The 20,465-nt window shown below is 41.1% G+C and overlaps 1 protein-coding gene and 1 pseudogene across 1 annotated transcript in view; both read right to left on the bottom strand.

Moving 5' to 3' along the window:
* Nucleotides 1–4,974: 4,974 nt before the first annotated feature.
* Nucleotides 4,975–13,144, bottom strand: LOC123985407 (annotated as a pseudogene).
* A 1,944-nt stretch (nt 13,145–15,088) lies between these two features.
* Nucleotides 15,089–20,465, bottom strand: part of LOC123986594 (scavenger receptor cysteine-rich type 1 protein M160-like) — a 14,614-nt gene continuing 9,237 nt past the window's right edge. The window contains exons 8-14 of the mRNA XM_046074945.1: nt 19,785–20,090; nt 19,408–19,701; nt 18,293–18,595; nt 17,911–18,216; nt 16,870–17,199; nt 15,666–15,751; nt 15,089–15,540 (exon numbers count right to left, since the gene is read on the bottom strand). Coding sequence (XP_045930901.1) covers nt 15,421–15,540; nt 15,666–15,751; nt 16,870–17,199; nt 17,911–18,216; nt 18,293–18,595; nt 19,408–19,701; nt 19,785–20,090 — 1,745 coding nt within the window. The 3' untranslated portion in view covers nt 15,089–15,420. The remainder of the gene's footprint in view (nt 15,541–15,665; nt 15,752–16,869; nt 17,200–17,910; nt 18,217–18,292; nt 18,596–19,407; nt 19,702–19,784; nt 20,091–20,465) is intronic.

The raw sequence follows: 20,465 nt of genomic DNA, 5'->3' as shown, positions 1-20,465 counted from the left end.
TTTTTAGTGCTAAATTATATGACAATTTTGAGCATTAAATACTTTAAATCCTGCATTCTGATTACATTTTCTGCACCAGGTTATGATGAAAATGATTTTATTCATGTACAGAGAAACACAAAATTCTCGTCACACCCCTAATCATGATACATCAGTATATTTACATTTAACAGCAGTTCAACAACAATCTTTTTCATCTAGCAGCATTCAGCTGGCCCTGACTTAATCCCACCATCCAAAGACATGCAGGCTAATTGGTGACTCTAAATTTGAGTGTGAATGGTTGTTTGTGTTGTGTTTGTGTTGCCCTGCGATGGACTGGCGACCTGTCCAGGTTGTACCCCGCCTCTCACCCGATGCCAGCTGGGATTGGCTCTAGCTCCATGACATTGAGTCTGATGGTGCAATTTCTCGGCAGCTAAGTTCAATAATTTCATCTACCAGGCCGGTTCGGCCGGTGGTCAGGAAATGGGAACATTCCCGAATGCCCCGATGTCCAGTCGGCCCTTCTCTGAGGAGAACAGAGAGCGGCTGGACCCTCTCATCTGTTCACATGCAAGACTGCAAGTGAACAATTCACCAGGCTCCCTCCAACCTCCCAGCTTACAACACCAAAAGCAACTTTCTGCCTTTATGGATTGGTAATGTACTGAGCTTCAGTAGCTTAACTGCAACAGTAACTTGGTTAAGCACAGGACTGTTTAGTTTTCATACCTGTTCATTATTATTATTCACTTGTGTGGTTTTGCTTTGTTTGATTTGTAAATAAACACTTGTGTATATAGATGCTGGTTTCTTTTAATAAAATAAAGAATGAATATATTGCCATCCTATGCTTTGTAGAACTCTAAAACCTTCTATATATTAATGGTAATTATAAAATGTAATTATTAACCAAAATTCCAAATTAATCATTTAGTATATTTAATGAATTAAGTAATTGGTTATTAATCTTTCTTGTTTTAAGAGTGGTCCCCCAAAGTGAATATAACTTTAAATTATACTAATAATTATTGCATAGTTAATATAAATCTTGACGCCATCTAAACCCTAATATCCATCACAGTAATGCCAACATAGTGATGTCAACATGTGAGGCCCAGTGCGCCGTGTGAGGTTTAGTACACCAACACAGCTGTCTAAAAATCTGCCACTGTTTTCACTATTCTTATATCTGAATGTGAAATGACTTATCTGGGCTCCAGCCTCTTCACTTAGCCAGCCTTCAATACTGGAACCACCAAAAACATACTCATTAATCTCAGCGTCCTTATCTTGTCCCAGCCTCTGGTTTTTGCTGGCCTGGCAAACATGACAGCAGACATATTTTGTAATTACTCAAATAACTTGTACCTTCTAACTAAATATGCAAAATACTCAATTTAACCCAGCCCTCCCCTGAATAAATGTGTACAGTACCTTAGAGTTGAAGCAGCAAGCAGTAACATCATACCCAGCAGGCAACCCTTTTAGAGAGGCTGAAACAGATTTAATATCATCACATATGAAATCATTTTCTTTTAAAAGATGCTTTAAGTCAATTGGAATTACTAAATAAAAGTAAAGGTCAATATTCATTATGTATTATTAAAATTATGAAATAAACACTAGAAAATTAAACAATGGCAGATTCAGGTTTACTAATTGTCAGGAGTTAAAAAGTAATTTTAAAAACAATCCACTTACCGGGTTTTTCTGTTATCTCTGACGGCAAGTATGCCAATTCCTATGTGAACTCCGGGTCACATAGGTCACATAGTCCACTGGCTGCGAGTTTCTCGCCTATTGATTCTGAACTGTACACCTAGCAACAATACCAGCTAACAAGATGGAGCTAACAAACTCCACATATGAATAAAAAACAACAAAACAGTTTGTGTGCTGAAACCTTTCGGGACAAATGAGAATCAGATCAACTTCGGGTGAAAACACTGTCAACATCAGAAAGGCTTGAGTCACTGAGAGACCTCTGTGTAATTTCTTTATTTAGGAAAACAAAGCAGAGTTGGCTTTCATCATATTGGACAGGTAAACTAACATTACTTCAAAGCATGTTACATATTACATATATAATACATATTTTTTGCTTTAGTTGGCTCAAGTTAGATAATGTTAGCTCGCTGGCTAACGCTGAGCAGTTGCTAACGTTATCCTGTGCAAAATACTATAGTTGTATGGCTTTCCACATTACTTCACCAGTGTTGATTTTAGCCTGAAAGAAATATACAAAAAATACAAAGCAAATGTGGAGCGATTAATTTATACTAGCCTATACTGAAGAAAGGCAGGGGCAGCCAGCTAACATTAGCATGGTTCAATTTATATTTATTGTCGTTTTATCAATACTCAGGTACAGCTTCTCCACCGTCTCAGTCGCTGTAACTTACGTGACCGACATAATATAAGATAATGTAACATAATGGCGCAGGACAACAACACAGTGGAAAACCCATTCACTGTAGTAATGTTACTTACTGCAGTCAAACTGATATAAAGTGTCGCAATAATCACATTTATAATATTCAGTCCTGCTCACTAACTGTTTCCAATACATTTAGCTGTGCTCACAATGCTGAACCTTAAGTAAATTTAAGTTAGATTAAATTTACCTTTCTTGGGAAAAGAATAAATGTAAAGTTTAACATATCTCAAGAACAGGATGTCCTCGGGCGCAAGTTTCAAAAGCTCAAACGTGTTCAAAAGAGAGCTTATATCAGAGTCCTCTTTGAGGCGTGGGCAGAGGGGGTGGAGGTCAAGTTCTGCCCACTCTTGTTACATTTCTCTCCGTTTTAGGGAAATTAAACTGTAAGCACAAAATAGGCAGTTAAAAAATCATTATATCAGTAATTAATAAAGAACAGAAATATATCTCACGTCATAAAAACATTTCTGAAGCACAACCTTCCTACATATAATTATGTCCTGAGAATAAGCTAATTAAATGGGGCTAACACAGAATATAATTCTAAACTGTTTCAAAGTAACAGAGTCACATCATGTATTTTCGTGGAGATTGTATGTTGCTGGTGAGGGATTGAGCAAATAATTGAGTTACAACGAACCGTTGTCTTTGAAGAATTTCTTAATTTAATTTACTTAAAAAGAGAATGACAGAGAATTACTAGAACAGAAAATCAGCTGGTCCAGAGACCTGCCAACTAGGGCAGCTTCGGGCGTTTGGCCCAGAGCCAAGGGATGCATAATCATTTACACAGTTCAGGTTTCTATGTTTTGGGTAACAGAGATCCTCTGAATGAACCATCAAGCAGAGGAGAGGGACGGCAAGAAAGGAAAACACTAAAACAATCTCACAGCTCTGACCTAAACCCTACATCTGTGGGCAGAGTAATATAATGAGGATAATAATGAAAGGTTAAGGTTAAAAACTATATATAAATAAGTCATAAACAGTAATAATAATAATAATAATCATAACAATAATAATAATAATAATAATAATAATAATAATAGAAGCACATGCATAAAAGATAAGATGTAAGGAGAAACAATTTTGTACCATTGCAGTAATTAACATTCAGGTTCAGTCATTTTAATAATAATAATACATTTTATTTATAGGCGCCTTTCTCAACACTCAAGGTCACCACAGAACAGCAATAATTGATAAAAATTAACAACTATAATTACAGTGCATAAAATCAGGGTACAAAACAACTGGAAACAAAGAGTGAGAAAGAGTGATCTCGTGGGATATGCCAGATTAAAAAGATGTGTTTTCAGGCGGGATTTAAAAAGGGAAAGTGAGTCAGTGTTGCGGATGTCTGGTGGAAGAGAGTTCCAGAGACGAGGGCCCGAGCGGCTGAAGGCTCTGGACCCCATGGTGGTCAAACGAGAAGGAGGCACAGTGAGGTGAATAGAAGAAGAAGACCTAAGAGTACGGGTGGGTGTGTTAATATGAAGGAGGTCAGTGAGGTACAGAGCAGCGAGGTTATGAATGACCTTGAAGGTCAGGAGCAGAGTCTTGAAATCAATGCGGTATTTAACTGGGAGCCAATGAAGCTGCTGAAGGACAGGAGTGATATGATTAATAGAAGGGGTTCTGGTGATGATCCCGGCAGCAGAGTTTTGAACCAGGTGAAGTTTATGTATGGATTTGAGAAGAAGACCAACGAGAAAAGAATCACAATAATCAATGCGGGATGCGAGCAGTGTGTGAACGAGAATGGCTGTACTGGAGGGTGAGAGAGACGGTCGGAGGCGATTAATGTTACGTAAACGGAAGTATGCAGTGACATTATTAATGTGAGCTTGAAATGAAAGTGTGCTGTTGAGGATCACACCCAGACTATTGACCTGAGGGGAGGGGGAAACTGTGAAGTTGTCAATGGTAAGAGAAAAACTGTCAGATTTAGTCAAAGTGGATTTGGTGCCAATGAGGAGAACCTCGGTTTTGTCACTGTTAAGTTTGAGGAAGTTGCAAGAGAACCAGTAAGAAAACAGGATTTTGGCCAACAATATCAAGGATACATTCTGCACATGATTATTGGAATCTTTACATTGTGATTGCAGTAGTATGATAATGTTGGTGATAAGGCTTTACTTTCAGTCCTTTGTCTCAGGAAAGTGTATCAGGCCCCATCCACACTGCTGCGTTTTTGTTTTAAAATGGAGACCTTTTGCTGTGTTTTCACCTCCCGTCCAGAGTAAAGCGGCAAAAACGAAGACCTAAAACGGAGAAGTTTGGAAACGCCAATGACCCGGTTTTCGTTTTGAAACTCCGAAGGGCGTTTTAGTGAAGACGGGCAAAAACGAAGGACTTTAGAAACGATGACGCGGACGCTCACGTTTGGCTCTCTGATTGGGTCTCATGTAAAGCAGAAACACGATGCGTCTGACTGAGTTTTTGATTTGATATTTTTATTAAAACATTCTGTACCATGCAGATAATACTTATCTGCCTACTGTGCATATCGCCGACTCCCATTCTGTGTCACTCTCCCGTGTCTCATTCAGTAACAGTCCCGTGTCGTTATTGGTCCATGCTAAATAAAATGTGGTCTGATTCTTCGTCTGCATTCTAAACATATAACATATGCCAGCTCATCTGTAATTTTGTAATCTTAACAACCTCGTAGCTCATGAGGGGTTTTGGAGACAGTTTGTTCTTCTGGACAGTGTAGAGACTGACACCCTTATGGTGTTTGAATAATAAAGTGCGGCCTTTAGATCCACAGGGAACCAGCTCGGTGGGCATGTGATTCCTTCACCTCCTCTGGTTGTGGGGCAAGGGGCATTATTGAATCAGGCTGTTCACTACAACCACCAAAGTGATCCAGCTCAGTGTTGTCCTCTCGTCTTGGCATTTGTCCTCTGGTGGCCTACAGAGACATGGCAGAAAATGGCTTTAAAAGTTTAAATCAAGCTGCAACCTCTGGGTCAGAAAAGTGAAGACGATGCTAAGAGCCTTAAACGTGCATTCTTTCTAATGACCCACAGGGGGCGACTCCACTATTTGCAAAAAGAAGTCTGACTGCATCGGACTCAATGACAAAATGCCTCTATTTCCCCATTCATTTATTAAAAATTTTCCTGATGAGTTTATGGTCTCAGTCGCTAGTTTCAAGTCTTCTTCAATACAGCATGATGTTCATTTAGTAAATTATGGTCCCATTTAGAGGAAAATTGATAATAAATACCTTGTGACTAACAAGTCGCTTGCATGGTGATCTGTAAGAAGTTGGCTGTTAATTTCTTTCAATAAGTACATTTTGTTTTGAGCCAAAATTAGCATTCCAATTAACATAAATACAGGTGATGTGAATTACTGATGCACCATGCCCACCAACCTAGCACCACCCTCTCGTCCGATTATGGTCAGCTCTGGTTCCAAAAACCCAAGATGGCGAAAGGCCAAAATGCCAAAATTGAAGATTTAAAACGGTAGTTCACAAACTAATTGGTGACGTCACGGTGACTACTTCCGCGTGTTTTATACAGTCTGTTTTAAATACACCCTTTTCTAAATACGTATATGTTGCGTGTTAGTATTCAACTCAATCCCCCTATTCTTTAGGAAGTGTAAAACTGCATTTTCAGCAGATGTTTCAAATTAAAAGCCAACCAGGAAAATGAGTAATCCTGTCGCTTGAGCCACTGGAAGGCTTTTGATGTGAAACATCAGAGCAGAAAGTGTTGGATAGAGTTGGATAAATAGTGGCTCAGTCATGTAGCTTATGTTTTCCCCACTGTACCAAACACAAACCAAGCTGTGATCCCAAATACATGAATTCTGAATTATGTATATTACTTTCTTCAATTGATGTGTATAGGACCTTGCAGTAGAAAAACAGGCCAGCAATAAAGACCACACTCAGCACAACCAGTCTGATGATCAGACCTGTTAAAGAGGCTGAAACAGATTCACAATTATTACGTCAGTTCATAGATGTGCAGCAGTTTCCTTTTGAATAAAAATGTTTTTTCCCAGCTATTTTTAAAATCTGTATGATTAGTATTTTCAACTGAGAGGGAAAAAAATCCAAAAATCAAAAGTCCTCATTTGATTCAACTGATTTGATTGGTTGTATAAAGTATGTATTTTTCCACAGGAGAACACTGGATATGTTATTCACGGGGCTGCGGAGGAATTCTGAGATTAAACTCAGAACTCAAATACATTTTTTCACATGGGGCTCTAATTGTCTTCTGTAAAGCGCAGATCTGTGTGCTGCGCTCCTCATCCTCTGTCTTGTGCCGAGCCCTGGGTAAACTGTCATGGACAAAAATCACAAATCTGCAGACTGCTGGTCTCCTGGATGGAAGTGAAGACTTGTTGTTATCTAATTAACACTAAATATGTTTTCATGTAGTCAAATAATTGTATAATTGTATTGTATGTGGTTAAATCAGGGCTTGAAGTGTGCTGGTACTCACTGGTTGCCAGTACCGGCCCATTTTACTTTATATCAGCCGATACACACGCCAATATGTGAATAGGTACTGGCCCCTATTTTTTCCACCTCATGCACTGGCTCAAACAAGCAGATAATCGAGTTTTTTAAACCAACAGTAAATTGTGTTGTATTGTCCTGTTGATAATGCACTAACCACATCTGAAATCCTGCAATCAAACTTTATACACAGAGACTGTTTCCATATCCCTTATTCATTCATGCACTTATTAATGAGATTAGTCTGAACAGCAGCAGGAAACATGAAGACAGCGAGTGCACTCCTCATGACTTTTTATGTGATTCAGATAAATAATACTTTCAAGCCTGCAGGTGTTGTCAGTGTCACATTTCCCTACTGGGCCCAGATTGTCTATGAAGTTACCTGAGACAGTGAGATGGAGTGGCTGGCTCTCAGAAGAGAAGTTGTGGGAGAAAACATAGATGTGATAAACACAGCTGTAGTCCCCTTGGTGGGTGTGGTCTGCAGCAGAGAACAGGAAATGGGCAGAGTGATTGACAGCTGGCAGGGTGTAGTTCTGCGTTTTGTTGGAGTTGGTGAAGATAAACTGGAAGGAGCCTCCTGGATACTGTGGCAGGATGGAGCAGCCGATGGTGAAGGTGGAGCCCGTGAGCGCCTGAAGCCCCTGCTGCTTGGCCTCAGAATCCCCGTCAGTGTAGGTAGAGAAGGAGATGTTTGGCTGAGCCAGAATATCTGCAAACACAGCGGGAGATGAAACATTTAGTCTACATATTAATTATATAAAATTATAAAATCCTCATCTGTATTTGTTTTGTCAAAGTGAACACTGGCCACAGGAACAAGAGAAGATTTGTTTATTAGCAGGAGCCAATGATAAATGGATCAATTGAAATCTTATTCAGAGGACTTAGTTTAAAAATGAACAGACAGGAAAGAGATTATAAGGACTCCTGTTGTTTTCACTGATGCCGTTACCTGAGCAGGTGACTTCAAGACTACGAACCATTCTATTAGAACCAGACCCGAGCGATAATAAATCACATTCTCTCATTGCAGACTCAGACGGACCGCAGGAAGGTGCTATTATCCATGGCTCTCGGTTGTCTAAATCAACACTTTTAACTCTTATTGTTGAAAGAGCAGAGCCACAGTCCAGCTGCCTACACACTAAAGCTGCTGACATCAGGTCCCAGATAGAGGAGTAATCAGCCACTGGTCTCCACTCTCCGTTGTGTTTCATCTCAAGTCTACCGACACAGGGGCTGGCTCCTCCAACCAACCGGACGTCATCAGGCTCTAAACAGGTACAGGACTAATTAGTTAAAGAAGTAAAGTAACTTGCATGACAACAGAGATTACACCAACTCAAAGCAGCAGCTCCTCTCCTACCTGAGCAGGTGAGTTCAACAGATTTGCCAGATGAGCAGGTGTCTCTATCTGAGCCTGAGCTTCTACAGTCCAGGAGAGCAGACTCATGGCCTCCACACTGGAACTCTTTTGACCACACTGGGGACCCCCCTGGAGGACTGAAGGAGCCCCACAGCCAAGCTCCCTACAGACCACCTCTGCATCCTGCAGGTCAAAGTCAGCTTCACACACCGAGGACCAGGACAGGTTAGACTTCACCTCCAGTCTGCCTGAACACAGACTAGTCCCTTTAACCAGCCTGACAGACTCTGAAGAGGAAGAGAGACACAGAAACACATGCAGACAGAGAGGTTGAATTTGAAAAGGAAGTGGTCCTACAGTGTATGACAATCATATTGTCAGTCAGTCCTTGTTTGTGCATGTTTTTGAGCACTGTCCCTTTGTTAATGCAATTTTCCTGCATGTTCCCGACTTTTGAAACTTGTCCCTTACCCTTTCACATCTGTTCTGTCAACTTTAAAGACATCATAGTTTACCTCAAACTGATTGTTGGGATAGAGATCAGTGTCTGAAACTCCCTCTCCCCGCGCCTTTCCAAAGTCGGAATTTGGAGGGATACATCTGACAATTTTTGTAACTTGTTCCAATTTAACTTGGAATTGTAAAGCTGTAACTAACAATGACGCATGTGTGGCCAGGTGTACAGAGGTGTGAAAGAAGGCAAGATCTGACATCTCTCCTAAGATCTCTTTGTTAATTCCTTAAAGCCACTACTTCTGTTATCTTTATTCCCATTTGAAAGATTCATCATCTCCCACCCAGCTTTCACCCCACCTTCAAATGACCACTTTGAACAGATATGAGTTCCTTTAGTGGCCAAACACCACTGTAAATTTCTTAATATAGTATATCTAACCAGTTCATTTTATAGACTTCACAATATAGGGCAACATGCAGAGGTGCAAAGACATCATTTCATCGTCTGAACTGCTCTAGCAGCCACAAACACAACAAAATTATGTAACGTGGCAAGATGACTGGCTAATGTTTCCAAACCAGGACATCACAAAAATTATTCAACAAACTGAAAGCCTGTGATGGATTATTTCTTCTTCAAACAAAATCAACAACACAACCAAGCTTGTTTCCACATCACTTTTAAAGGAGACTAGTGGAAGCAGGCCAATTCAGCCACACAGTCCCCTACTGGTGGCCGCTGGGAGGAAGGTTTGAAGTCTCCAGGAAAAAGCCCACTTAAGCCCCTTTTCCATTGCATAGTACCGCCTCCACTCGCCTTTGTTCGGTTTTCCACTGTGGAAACCTCTGTAGAGGTTCCGAGCGAGCTGAGGGATACTAAAATGTGACGCGAAAACAGGACAGACTGCTGATTGGTCAGAGAGAAAATTCACTATTCACTGCATCATCATTGCTGCGCCAGACAGAGGCCAGCAACAGGAAGTTTTATATTATTTCATCACTAAATCAGCTGTGTAGATTTCCAATATTGACAGTTTTACGAGAAGTGATGGCGGAACAAAAATGTGCTTGAAAGTTTTCTGTGCCAACCCGCGGGAGGAGCGCGTGAGGCCGGCCAGCCGCCCGCTCACAGAGCCCTCTGCTCCCGCCGTCAAACAGACCGCTGCAGCAACAACGGCAGAGGAAAACACAGCTGGAAGCTTTTCATACCGCTTATCTGTCTTTACATTCTGAGGAAGGTTCAAACGCTTTAACTTAAATCAAGAGACAGCTGTGTGTGGGTCGCATTGAAAACTATGTTGCGGCAGTTGTGTGTGGCGTTGCTATGACGACCAGCTACATTGAGGGGCGCTATCTCTGGGTACTATCTGCAATGGCCAAACCGAGTGGAGTAGAGTCGAATAGAGTCGAGGCGAGTTGAGCTGGTACTGGTGATGGAAAAGCAGCTTTATTTACCATTCAGGATCTTATTATCGTAATGACTGTATAGTTGAGTCCAATAGAAACCGCTGATTACCACTGTGACAAGAGGAGACAATAAAAAATCCTTTCCTACTGCAGGTTTTGTCCCTGATGTCATTCTTGGCCATAAAGTACACAGCTACAGTATTTCAGCAACGCCAGAACTGCAGATCAGAGCAAAAGGTAATGTGACAAAGGTAGATTCAATATTATATAATAATAATATATTTTCTATGTTTTATGCACAATTGGTCTGGCTGACACATCAGACAGCAAATTCAATTCAGTATCACTGCTATGGCAACTGGCAGCGCTTGTAAAAGCAGCAGCCGGTAGCTCCTTCAAACTTCAGTTCTTGATCTGTTTTTTCGGGCTTTATTGCCAAAACATGCGTTACCTCTGACATAAATACGGTCATTGGAAGATAAAGACGGGGTTTTCTGGATTAAATAGCAGCAGACCACGATCCACCCAGCCCAAACAACCAGACCAGGCGCCACGGCGGGTGTGGTATTCGCTCTGAGGAGAATAAAGAGAGCCAGGAGAGGAGCCATGCTGGCCCAACTTGGACTTAATTTGGCTCCTAAAGTTTGGACAAAATGGGACTCCTATTGACCAGACAATGGAATTCAGAGACTGTTGTGCCCACATTGTTACAGAGACCTCCCCATCAAGCACTCGGCAGGTGGTCCATGTTCCGAGCTGAGAGGAGGTGAACATTGAAAAGGTTCCTTCAGCCCTCTGTTGTGTGCGTTTCCACCGCGGTCTAAAGACCTGCAAAGATCAGGCAAATTAACCAGCTGACTTAGGCTGTAGGCCTGCACGCCGTACAAAGCCATGCACAGGCATCATTATATTATAAATGAACATCAGATTTGATGGAATATTATGAAAAACTATATGCCTAGGCTATGCTGGGCCATTAAAGCAGCTTTTTTTGTGTGGGAATATAAAGGAGAGACACACAATAAAGTTTGTTACACATTTAACAACAAACTGGATAAAACCATCAAGTTCTTAAAATAACTCCAGCACAGAGAAAGCAACACAAAAATAAAATCGCGACAGTTTGGAAGGTTATTAAAACATTTCCAGCGACAAGAGCTGCAGATCAGCTGCAGCATCACGTCTGTGTCGCCTGAGCGTCGGAGGAACAGGATGTTTAACGAGCTTTATTACCTGCTGTAATCAGCTGTTCAGCTGGTTTTGGAGAAAACTTCCTGACTGATGAAAACTCAAAACAACAACTTCGGACCCAGTATTCAGCTCAACTCCATCAGCTGTTGGCTGTAAACACACCGCTGCACGCTGGCTGCTATTTCCAAGCAATTGCGAATAAACTGGCAAGATTCCTAAAATAACATGTATGTTTATGACACCAGTCAGCCATTAAATTTAATCCCATCATTCTCTGAGCTTGCTGGGGATTGTATCTTGGTTTTATTGGCTACAGATGGTGTTACCTGAACAGATGATCTCCAAATTGGAAGGAAAAAGTTGGGACCTCTTTGTTAAACATTTCCTCAGTTTAGATTTAGAATTAAGACAGGAAGGCGAGATGCTCCAGGAATGTAAATTCAACCCCAGTCCAGCTATCTACAAACTTCATCTGCCAACTTCAGGTCCCAGCCACGGCTGGCGCTTCATCTGTAGCAAACCAGAACAGCGGCTGGATCGTCCCACCAAGCTGATATCATCAGTCTCTGAAGACAGGTAAGAGTTTCATTAGTGAAATAATGAGTAAATCTTAATGTATTTCTACTTTCTCTGTTTACCTTTTAAAGTATCATCTTCCTCTTTCTGGAGACCTGGGGAGAATCATAAAAATCCTTAAAGAACAATACTGCAAAAATACTCCAATACAAGCTTTACTTGTGTTCTTATAAGCAACATGTTAATGCTTATTTTAGTTTTGGTTATAATCACTTGCCATTTAGTTGACTCTATAACGACACATCATATTTGATCAGTTGTTACGTTTCGTATTTGAAATCTTAATCTGTAAAGAGGGATAACAAGATAATCGATTGCATTCATGGTAATCAGTAACCTACATAATGTTGGCGGAATGTTACCATGTACATTTACCCAAGTATAGTGTTTAATTACAGTTACGAGGTACTTAATACAGCTATGTACTTCTACTCCACTTCTACTAGGAGGGATTAAGTAAGTCCCTTCTATTTCATAAGTTGCACCCAATTTAAATAAAAAAAACAAGAAAAAAACAAGTTCTCAAATATATAATAAAGTAAAAAATTTATTCCAGAATTGAATCAGCATTTTATGTACACTGACAAAAAAAATGGTACACTTATTTTAATGTTTGAATACATGGGTGTATTTTTCAAGTTAAAGACCAAAACCTAAATGTTAAGTTTTTCTATTACAATTTTTTTTTCAAATGAACAAAACCTTTGGCTGTGATTTTGCTCCATACACTGCCTAAATCATTCATAATAGGAGGGTCAAAGTAATGTCTTACTAAGACAGTACAGTAAGAAAAAAGGCCATTTTGAGTTGACATCGCTTCTTTTAAGGCCCATTGGAGGGTTAAGCTTTGGTTTTAGGATTAAGGTGGGATTGTAAAATTAGGAGTAGAAGTTTTGACCTTTGCTAACTTTCATCAGAGACCTTAAACATCACGTTACAAAGAACATTTAAATAAGATGTGCATAAAACAATAAAAGTCATTTTTACTAAAGACATCCAATCATACACATCTATGACTGGTTGTCTCATAAACAGATGTCTGAGATCCAAGCTCCCTTTCCCAGCCTGTCACTTCTCCAAATTTCTTTCTAACGTGTCTTGATTTCAATTTAAAATATTGGTTTAAATAAAGTTCATGCCAGTCAGTCCAAACTCATGCTGTGTGAGCAGCAGCCAGTGGGGTCCTACCTGAGCTCCAGAGCAACATGAACACCACCAGTACGTGATCCATGTCCATACGAGCACTCTAGCTTCATTTACTGGCTTAATCTTTCACGCTGTTACAGCTCTCTAGTGCTCATCAGATGTAAAGTTCATCTTTAAACTTCCTTATCAGGATTTGTGTGGTTTCTCTCTTAACGTGACTCCCAACTCTTTGGCATTTGTCAACAGATACCAAAGATCATGTTTCATCACAGCTCTTTAGGGATGTCTGAGATCCAAGCTCACTTTCCCCAATTTCTTAGATTTTCTGACCTTGCTTGACTTTTAATCTGCCTGTGGAAAATCCAAACTCATGCAGTCAATGAGGTTAAAGAGGCAGAAGTCCTACCTGAGCTCCAGAGCAACATGAACACCACCAGTATGTGATCCATGTCCAGTTGGTGTGTTGTTCCCACGAACCTGTCAATCTATCTTCCTCACTTACTGCCTGGTCAGATGTGTGGTTTTCTCTTCATCTTTTAACTTCCTTATCAAGCTTCGAGTGGCTTCTCTCTTAACATGACTGCCAACGTTTTAGCAGGATTTGCTAAAAGTAAGCTGCCAGTGGAACGTATACACTGACATAGTCCCCTCATGATGGTTTAAACATCAAAACCATTACCTTTTCATTAGTAAAATTTCTTGTACTGTGGCACCATTTACCCACTGTAACAGGACTGTGTTCTGCTGTTTGTGGGCCTGAAAGGGAAAATGTTTTAATTATAACTTAACCTCAAAGTGTTGTAGGCCTATTTAGTATTTACATTTAGGTTCTTTGCACTGGTTGCCAGTTTCTCCTGGAATTCAAATCCTCGTTACTTAAAAGGCTCTACAGGTCTAGAGACAATAACCACCTGCAGCATCTTCCATTTCTCCACTGTTCAGCCATGTCTTCAGTTCCAAACTCATCTATTTTCTCCAAAATAAGGTAACACATGCACAACACCTACCACAATCATCATGAAAAAACTTTGAGGGGTATGTAGTGGAAAATCTATTTTTAATTTCTCTGTTGTTAAAGTGATGGTTTCGGTTTTTTACACCTTGCTTTAGGGTCTAACCGTGTTCTCAGAATAGGGAAGCCAGGGCTGCAGGGCTTCAGAAAAAAAATACGGAACCTACAGTTAAGAACTGCATGATGCTGTTTCAAGCAACGAACTAGTGAAGTATGTGTGACTTTTATGTGACAGCTCTCCCCTGTATTCTCTACGAAAATATACAAATGAAGGCTGTGGAGACCATTGAGACCATTTGCAAATGTGAACTAAACTTTCATCCTTATTTAATACAGATTTCCATGTAACAGGTATCTGCTGTCCTACACAGGGGAGGTAGCAGAGTTAGCAGTGACCGAGGACAACAGAGCAGAAAGACATTCAGAAAACACTGCAAGGGACTGTTTTAGTTTATACCGTAAAACTTCGATTAATAGCCGAGTCCCAAACAGCCGCCTGCCTCCTTTCCCGGCCTGCTGGGGGAACACATTCTGACAAATAAACGCAGGTCTCCTTTAGAAGCCTGGTCTGGCTTTTATAGAAGTTCTCTGGATGTTTAAAACCTCTTAAATCCCGCACGGTCGCCGCTTTAGCTTCTTCTAAGCTGCTTAGATCGTTAATACAAATATTAATGTTTAAACCAATCATCAACATGTCAGTATGGACATGCTGCACATCGTTAGATCGGTTAGACTCTCCACATTTCAATCGTTCAGAAACAACGAGCCCCAAAGTCTAATTCTGATAGATTTACTGGTGTAACCTGCATGGTACAGGAGAGGAAAAGGGGAAAAAGTATCTTCCTTTAGTCTGTAAGGGTCCATCCATCAAAAGAATCAAAACCTATCATGTGAAGTCCGTCGCTCTCTGTCTCCTAACTTCTGCACCCTGTTGTTTTCCTTACTTTGCTGCTTTCAAAATAAAAGCGCGTAAGACGCCGTCTGCCGGAGCTGGATCAAATGAATGACGTGTATTTCATATTATTGGATAGTTTATTTATTTCAAACAGAATATTACTTGTATAAAAACTGTTTCATAGCAGCCTAGTTCAGTTTTGTGCGAGAGGAATTAAAGGTCTGTGCCAAATGTAGGCGGGGTCAATTCAGTGATTCTAGAAAATAAAAGCCCGGGCTGTTAATCAAAGTTTTATGGCATTTACAATTCAGTTGTATAATTATTATACATCAGTATATTCACATCTAACATGTCAGATGGTAAAGTTTCTCAATAAGAATCTTTTTTATCCAGCAGCATTAAGCCGGTTGAAGAAATAAAACAATATATTCTTATAACGACCACCTCAGAGATACTACTCGTTCCTCTGGGCTTTAGCCTCTTCACCTAGCCAGCCTTCAGCACTGGAACCACCAAGAACATACTCATTAATCTCAGTGGTGTTCCCTTGTCCCAGCCTCTGGTTTTTGCTGGCCTGGAAAGACATGACAGCAGACATATTTTGTTATTGCTCAAATACCTGTTCTCTTCTAATTAAATATGTCATGCTAAAAACTCAATTTAACCCAGTGCTCCCCTGAATAAATATGTGTAGAGTACCTTGTAGCTGAAGCAGAGGGCAGTGATAAGTAACATCATACCCAGCTGGAGGACAACAAGTCTGATGATCAACTCTATTAGAGAGGCTGAAACAGATTTAAAGTGATCACATCTGATCATATGACATTTTAATTGAAGGTAAAGTTGCCATATGTCCCCAAGTAATGGTCAGTGTTTATCGTCTTTTATTATTAAAATTATAGAACAGATTCCAACGGCAGATTCAGATTTTCTAATAGGAGCTAAGTTGTAAATTTAGTTGAATAAACTGACACCAATGTGAGTAAAACTATCTCAAATTGTTGTTTTGTGACACTGAAAGTGAGTACTAAAATGTGAAAGTTGAAAGAGCTGAGAACACAGTAATCTTAAGAGCTTTTAGAGAGTAACAGGAACACTGAGTAACAAATAAATAAAATAAATAATAAAAGTAATAATAATAAATAAAATAATTAGTCATTTAGCTGACACGTTTATCCAAAGCCACTTATAATTGCCATGGATGCTTCTGGAACAGCTAGGGGTAAGTGTCTTGCTCAGGGACACATTGTTGGTTTGGAATCAAACCCAGGTTTCCACACCAACGTTGTGCGTCTTACCCACTGTCCCATCACCACCCCATAGCAACAAGAAAAAGAAAGCTAAATTTAGATGCAGACAAAATGAGATTCAGCTTTTTTGGTTACCTTAGTGTGTTTATATTGACCATGCCATGTCTAAATATTGCTTTACATTGTCAAATATATCTGGACAGCAGTATGTGTATCAGCACAGCTTTAAATTTGAGGTTTTTAGCCAATAAAAATTTTTGAAGAGTGTTGGGCCATTCAAGTTTGTTTATTTTCTAAGGATATTTTTATTTAGAAATGTCTTCCTCTTATTTTAGTGCAAGGATGACACAGATTGGCTTGAAAGAGAAAGGTCACTTACTTATTCAATTAACTAATGTTCAATTCAAACAACTGGTAACTGCAAAATAGCTTTTTGATTTTTTTCTAAATACTGCCAAGTATGGGCCTTTGCACGAAACAGCGTCCCTGCACTAAATCCCCACAGTGCACAAGGCCTCTTACAGGAATAACAAATAGGCTGAAAGCAGTTAGACAAGTTTTATCTAAATTAGACAAACCTATTAATAAAACCTGCATGTTAAGATAGTCAGTGTCACATTTCCCTACTGGGCCCAGATTGTCTATGAAGTTACCTGAGACAGTGAGATGGAGTGGCTGGCTCTCAGAAGAGAAGTTGTGGGAGAAAACATAGATGTGATAAACACAGCTGTAGTCCCCTTGGTGGGTGTGGTCTGCAGCAGAGAACAGGAAATGGGCAGAGTGATTGACAGCTGACAGGGTGTAGTTCTGCGTTTTGTTGGAGTTGGTGAAGATAAGCTGGAAGGAGCCTCCTGGATACTGTGGCAGGATGGAGCAGCCGATGGTGAAGGTGGAGCCCGTGAGCACCTGAAGCCCCTGCTGCTTGGCCTCAGAATCCCCGTCAGTGTAGGTAGAGAAGGAGATGTTTGGCTGAGCCAGAATATCTGCAAACACAGCGGGAGATGAGAAATGTACTTGAAGCCCCAGCTGCTTAGCCTTGGAGACCCTGTCAGTGGACGGAGCGGGGGGAGATGTCTGGCTGAGCCAGAAAATCTGAAACCAAAAGGGAGGTGATTAGCTAGCAGACATGTAAATACATAGAGTTTAAGGGCCCTTTTTATTGCTGCAAATAGATTTTATATATTATATATATATATAATTATATAGATTATCATAGATTAGATGGTGTGGTGATTACACACTCGCCAATCACATTAAAGCACGACAATAATTGCTCAGCAAATGTCAATGCTTCTTCAGGAAATCACATGTTGCAGTGTCATGATGTGAAGACACAGCACCCCAAACTACAGACACAGACTAAACTAAACTAAAAAACAGCCTCGCATGAGTGACACACAGGAATGTGTGGTCACATTATGTGATTTTATTGTCAAAAGTCTGTGTCGTTTCTATGTGTTTATTGTTGTAGCAGAGCCTAATTTAGTTAATTTGATGTACATTTATGTTAGGAGCGTAATGTCTTCAGTACGACAGAAGCGAGGAAGAGAAGCGCACTACCTGTTCCTGCTATCCACAGAAAATCATCCCTCCCAGTCATCTGTAGTGATTCGTCAGCAAACACAAAGCACAGCGATCTCCCACATGCATCGGTCACTGAGAAGGCAACTAAAGATGTGATTTTACAGTGTTACCTGAGCATACCACTTCAAGGCCGGTGTAGGTTTCATTAACACCAGTCAGCATCATACACTCCAACAGTGCAGCTGCCGAATGGGCACAGGAAGGCTTGATCCACCACACAAGTCTGTCTGGAGAATCATACGTCACTGTTGTTGAAACAGCAGAACCACAATCCAGCAGTCTGCACACCGTAGCTGCAGACGTCTGGTCCCAGTCAGACCCCCAGTCTGCCACTGGTCTCCACTCTCCGTGGTTTTTCATCTCCAGCGTACCTGCGCATCGGCTGGCCTCTCCCACCAACCTGACATTGTCCGGATCTGAGCAGAGACAGGGCAGTAATTAGTAGAGGAAGTGAGCTAGTAATGAAAGTCAAAGCTGCAGCTTCTCTCCTACCTGAGCAGGTGAGTCCAACAGCTTTGCCAGGTGAGCAGGTGTTTGTGGCTGAGCCAGACCCTCCACAGTCCTGAAGAGCAGACTCATGGCCTCCACACTGGAACGCTCTGGTCCACACCGGACCCTCCGCTTCTCCATAGAGCGCCCCCTGGAGGACTAGAGGAGCCCCACAGCCAAGCTCCCTGCAGACCACCTCTGCATCCTGCAGGTCAAAGTCATCTTCACACACTGAGGACCAGGACAGGTCAGACTTCACCTCCAGTCTGCCTGAGCAGACACTCCCATTAACCAGCCTGACAGACTCTGTGGATACGGAGGGAGAAGGAACGAGACAGAAAATTTATCTGGGCCCGGGTCACGGTGGCCACAGGCTAAGACTGTGTAACAGTGAGCCCAGCCTCCCTATGAAGGAAATTTATTTTGGACACACTTATTCTTTGGGTCTTACATTATATCTTATAGCTGTTGTGATTAGGTAAGACTTTGGTAAGGCTAGTTGTTGGTTGGTGGATTGTATAATTTTTCTCTATTCTTTTTAATATTCTTAGATAACTTGCATTGTCTATTCCATATTTATATATTTCTACATTTATTTATGGCAACTGCATGTTTGTCTACGTGCAGCACCTCATCAGCAAAGCTAATTCCTTGTACTTGGCAATAAAGCTCCTTCTGATTCTGATTCTAATAGCTTGCAAGCCTGCAATTAATGTTTGTTTTTATTCACCTTAACCATACCGTAGGGGCAGTTACTCAGTCCCCACCTGAAGGGATCTATTCCCTGTATTCTGGCAGTATCACAGTCTCAAACTTGGAGGTGCACACGCTTGGCTGAAAACCACCCGAGTGAGCGCTGCATAGTCTGATCAGAATCGGTGTTAGACGCGCAACCCTGCCAGAGACCAACGAGCTAGTCCTCCTGCTGAGAATGCAGAACTGCTCTCACTCCGGTTACATAATAAAAAGGGAGAGGGAAGGTGTGAGACAGTAAGAAACAACATCTCCTGCTTTCCCACTGTGTTTGTGCTGGATAACTTTACAGTTTGGTTTAATCTACTACTGACAATGTAACACAGCAATGTTGCCTCTACCATAGGAGCCATTAATAGTGTTACCTGAGCAGGTGATTTCCAGGCTGGAATAGCTGGACATATCCGTTGTTGTCACACATTCCTTCAGTGTAGTTTTAGACTGAATGCATGAGTTGATCCACCACACAGGTTGTTCTGAGGAATCCATTTTCTTTATTGTTGAAACAGAGGATCCACAGTCCAGCCGTCGACATACTGCAGCTGTTTCTGTCAGATCCCAGCCTACGTTGTCCACGGATTTCCAGTCTCCTTGGTGCTTCAGCTCTAGTCTACCAGTGCAACTGCTAGCTCCTCCCACCAACCTGACTTCATCAGGGTCTGAACAAAGAAAAGCGAATGATTACGGAAAGAAGGAAAGTGACCTAAATAAAAGAGAAGCAAAACCAAAGCTGCAGCTCTACCTGAGCACGTGAGTCCAACCGCTCTGCCAGGTGAGCAGGTGTTTCTGGCTGAGCCTGAGCTTCTACAATCCAGGAGAGCAGACTCGCTGCCATCACACTGGAGAGTCCTCATCCACACTGGAGTCTCCACTTCTCCATAGAGTCCCCCTTTGAAGACTGAAGGAGCCCCACAGTCAAGCTCCCTGCAGACCACCTCTGCATCCTGCAGGTCAAAGTCAGCTTCACACACTGAAGACCAGGACTGGTTAGACTTCACCTCCAGTCTGCCTGAACACAGGTTAGTCCCGTTAACCAGCCTGACAGACTCTGGAGAGAGAGAGAGAGAGAGAGCGCAACTTTATAATGTTGACACACCAAATTCTTCACACAGTTCCTCTCATCTCTGTAGTGGAGGCGGAAGTAACAAGATCTTTTAGTACTGACCTAGATTGTGATTTAGTTATTCTACAGTTAAAGGTGCCCTGTGAAGTTTTCTTGTAAACAAACAAAAGTAATGTTTACATTGTGCATCCCTGCGGTCAACAAAAGTCTTGAATAAATTCAATTCCTCAAAAAACATCTGCAAAGCCAATTTTTTAATATTCATTTCCTGCATTGTTTACATCCCCGTTTACTAGCTTGTATTCTTCTGTTTTCCTGTCTTTGTTGGCGCATTGTAAAGTTTCTAGAAATCCATTCTGT

This window comes from Micropterus dolomieu, linkage group LG17 (assembly GCF_021292245.1).
Source record: "Micropterus dolomieu isolate WLL.071019.BEF.003 ecotype Adirondacks linkage group LG17, ASM2129224v1, whole genome shotgun sequence".
Lineage (NCBI taxonomy): Eukaryota > Metazoa > Chordata > Actinopteri > Centrarchiformes > Centrarchidae > Micropterus > Micropterus dolomieu.
The sequence above is the reverse complement of the archived record's forward strand: the minus strand, read 5'-3'. Positions and strand labels throughout refer to the sequence as shown.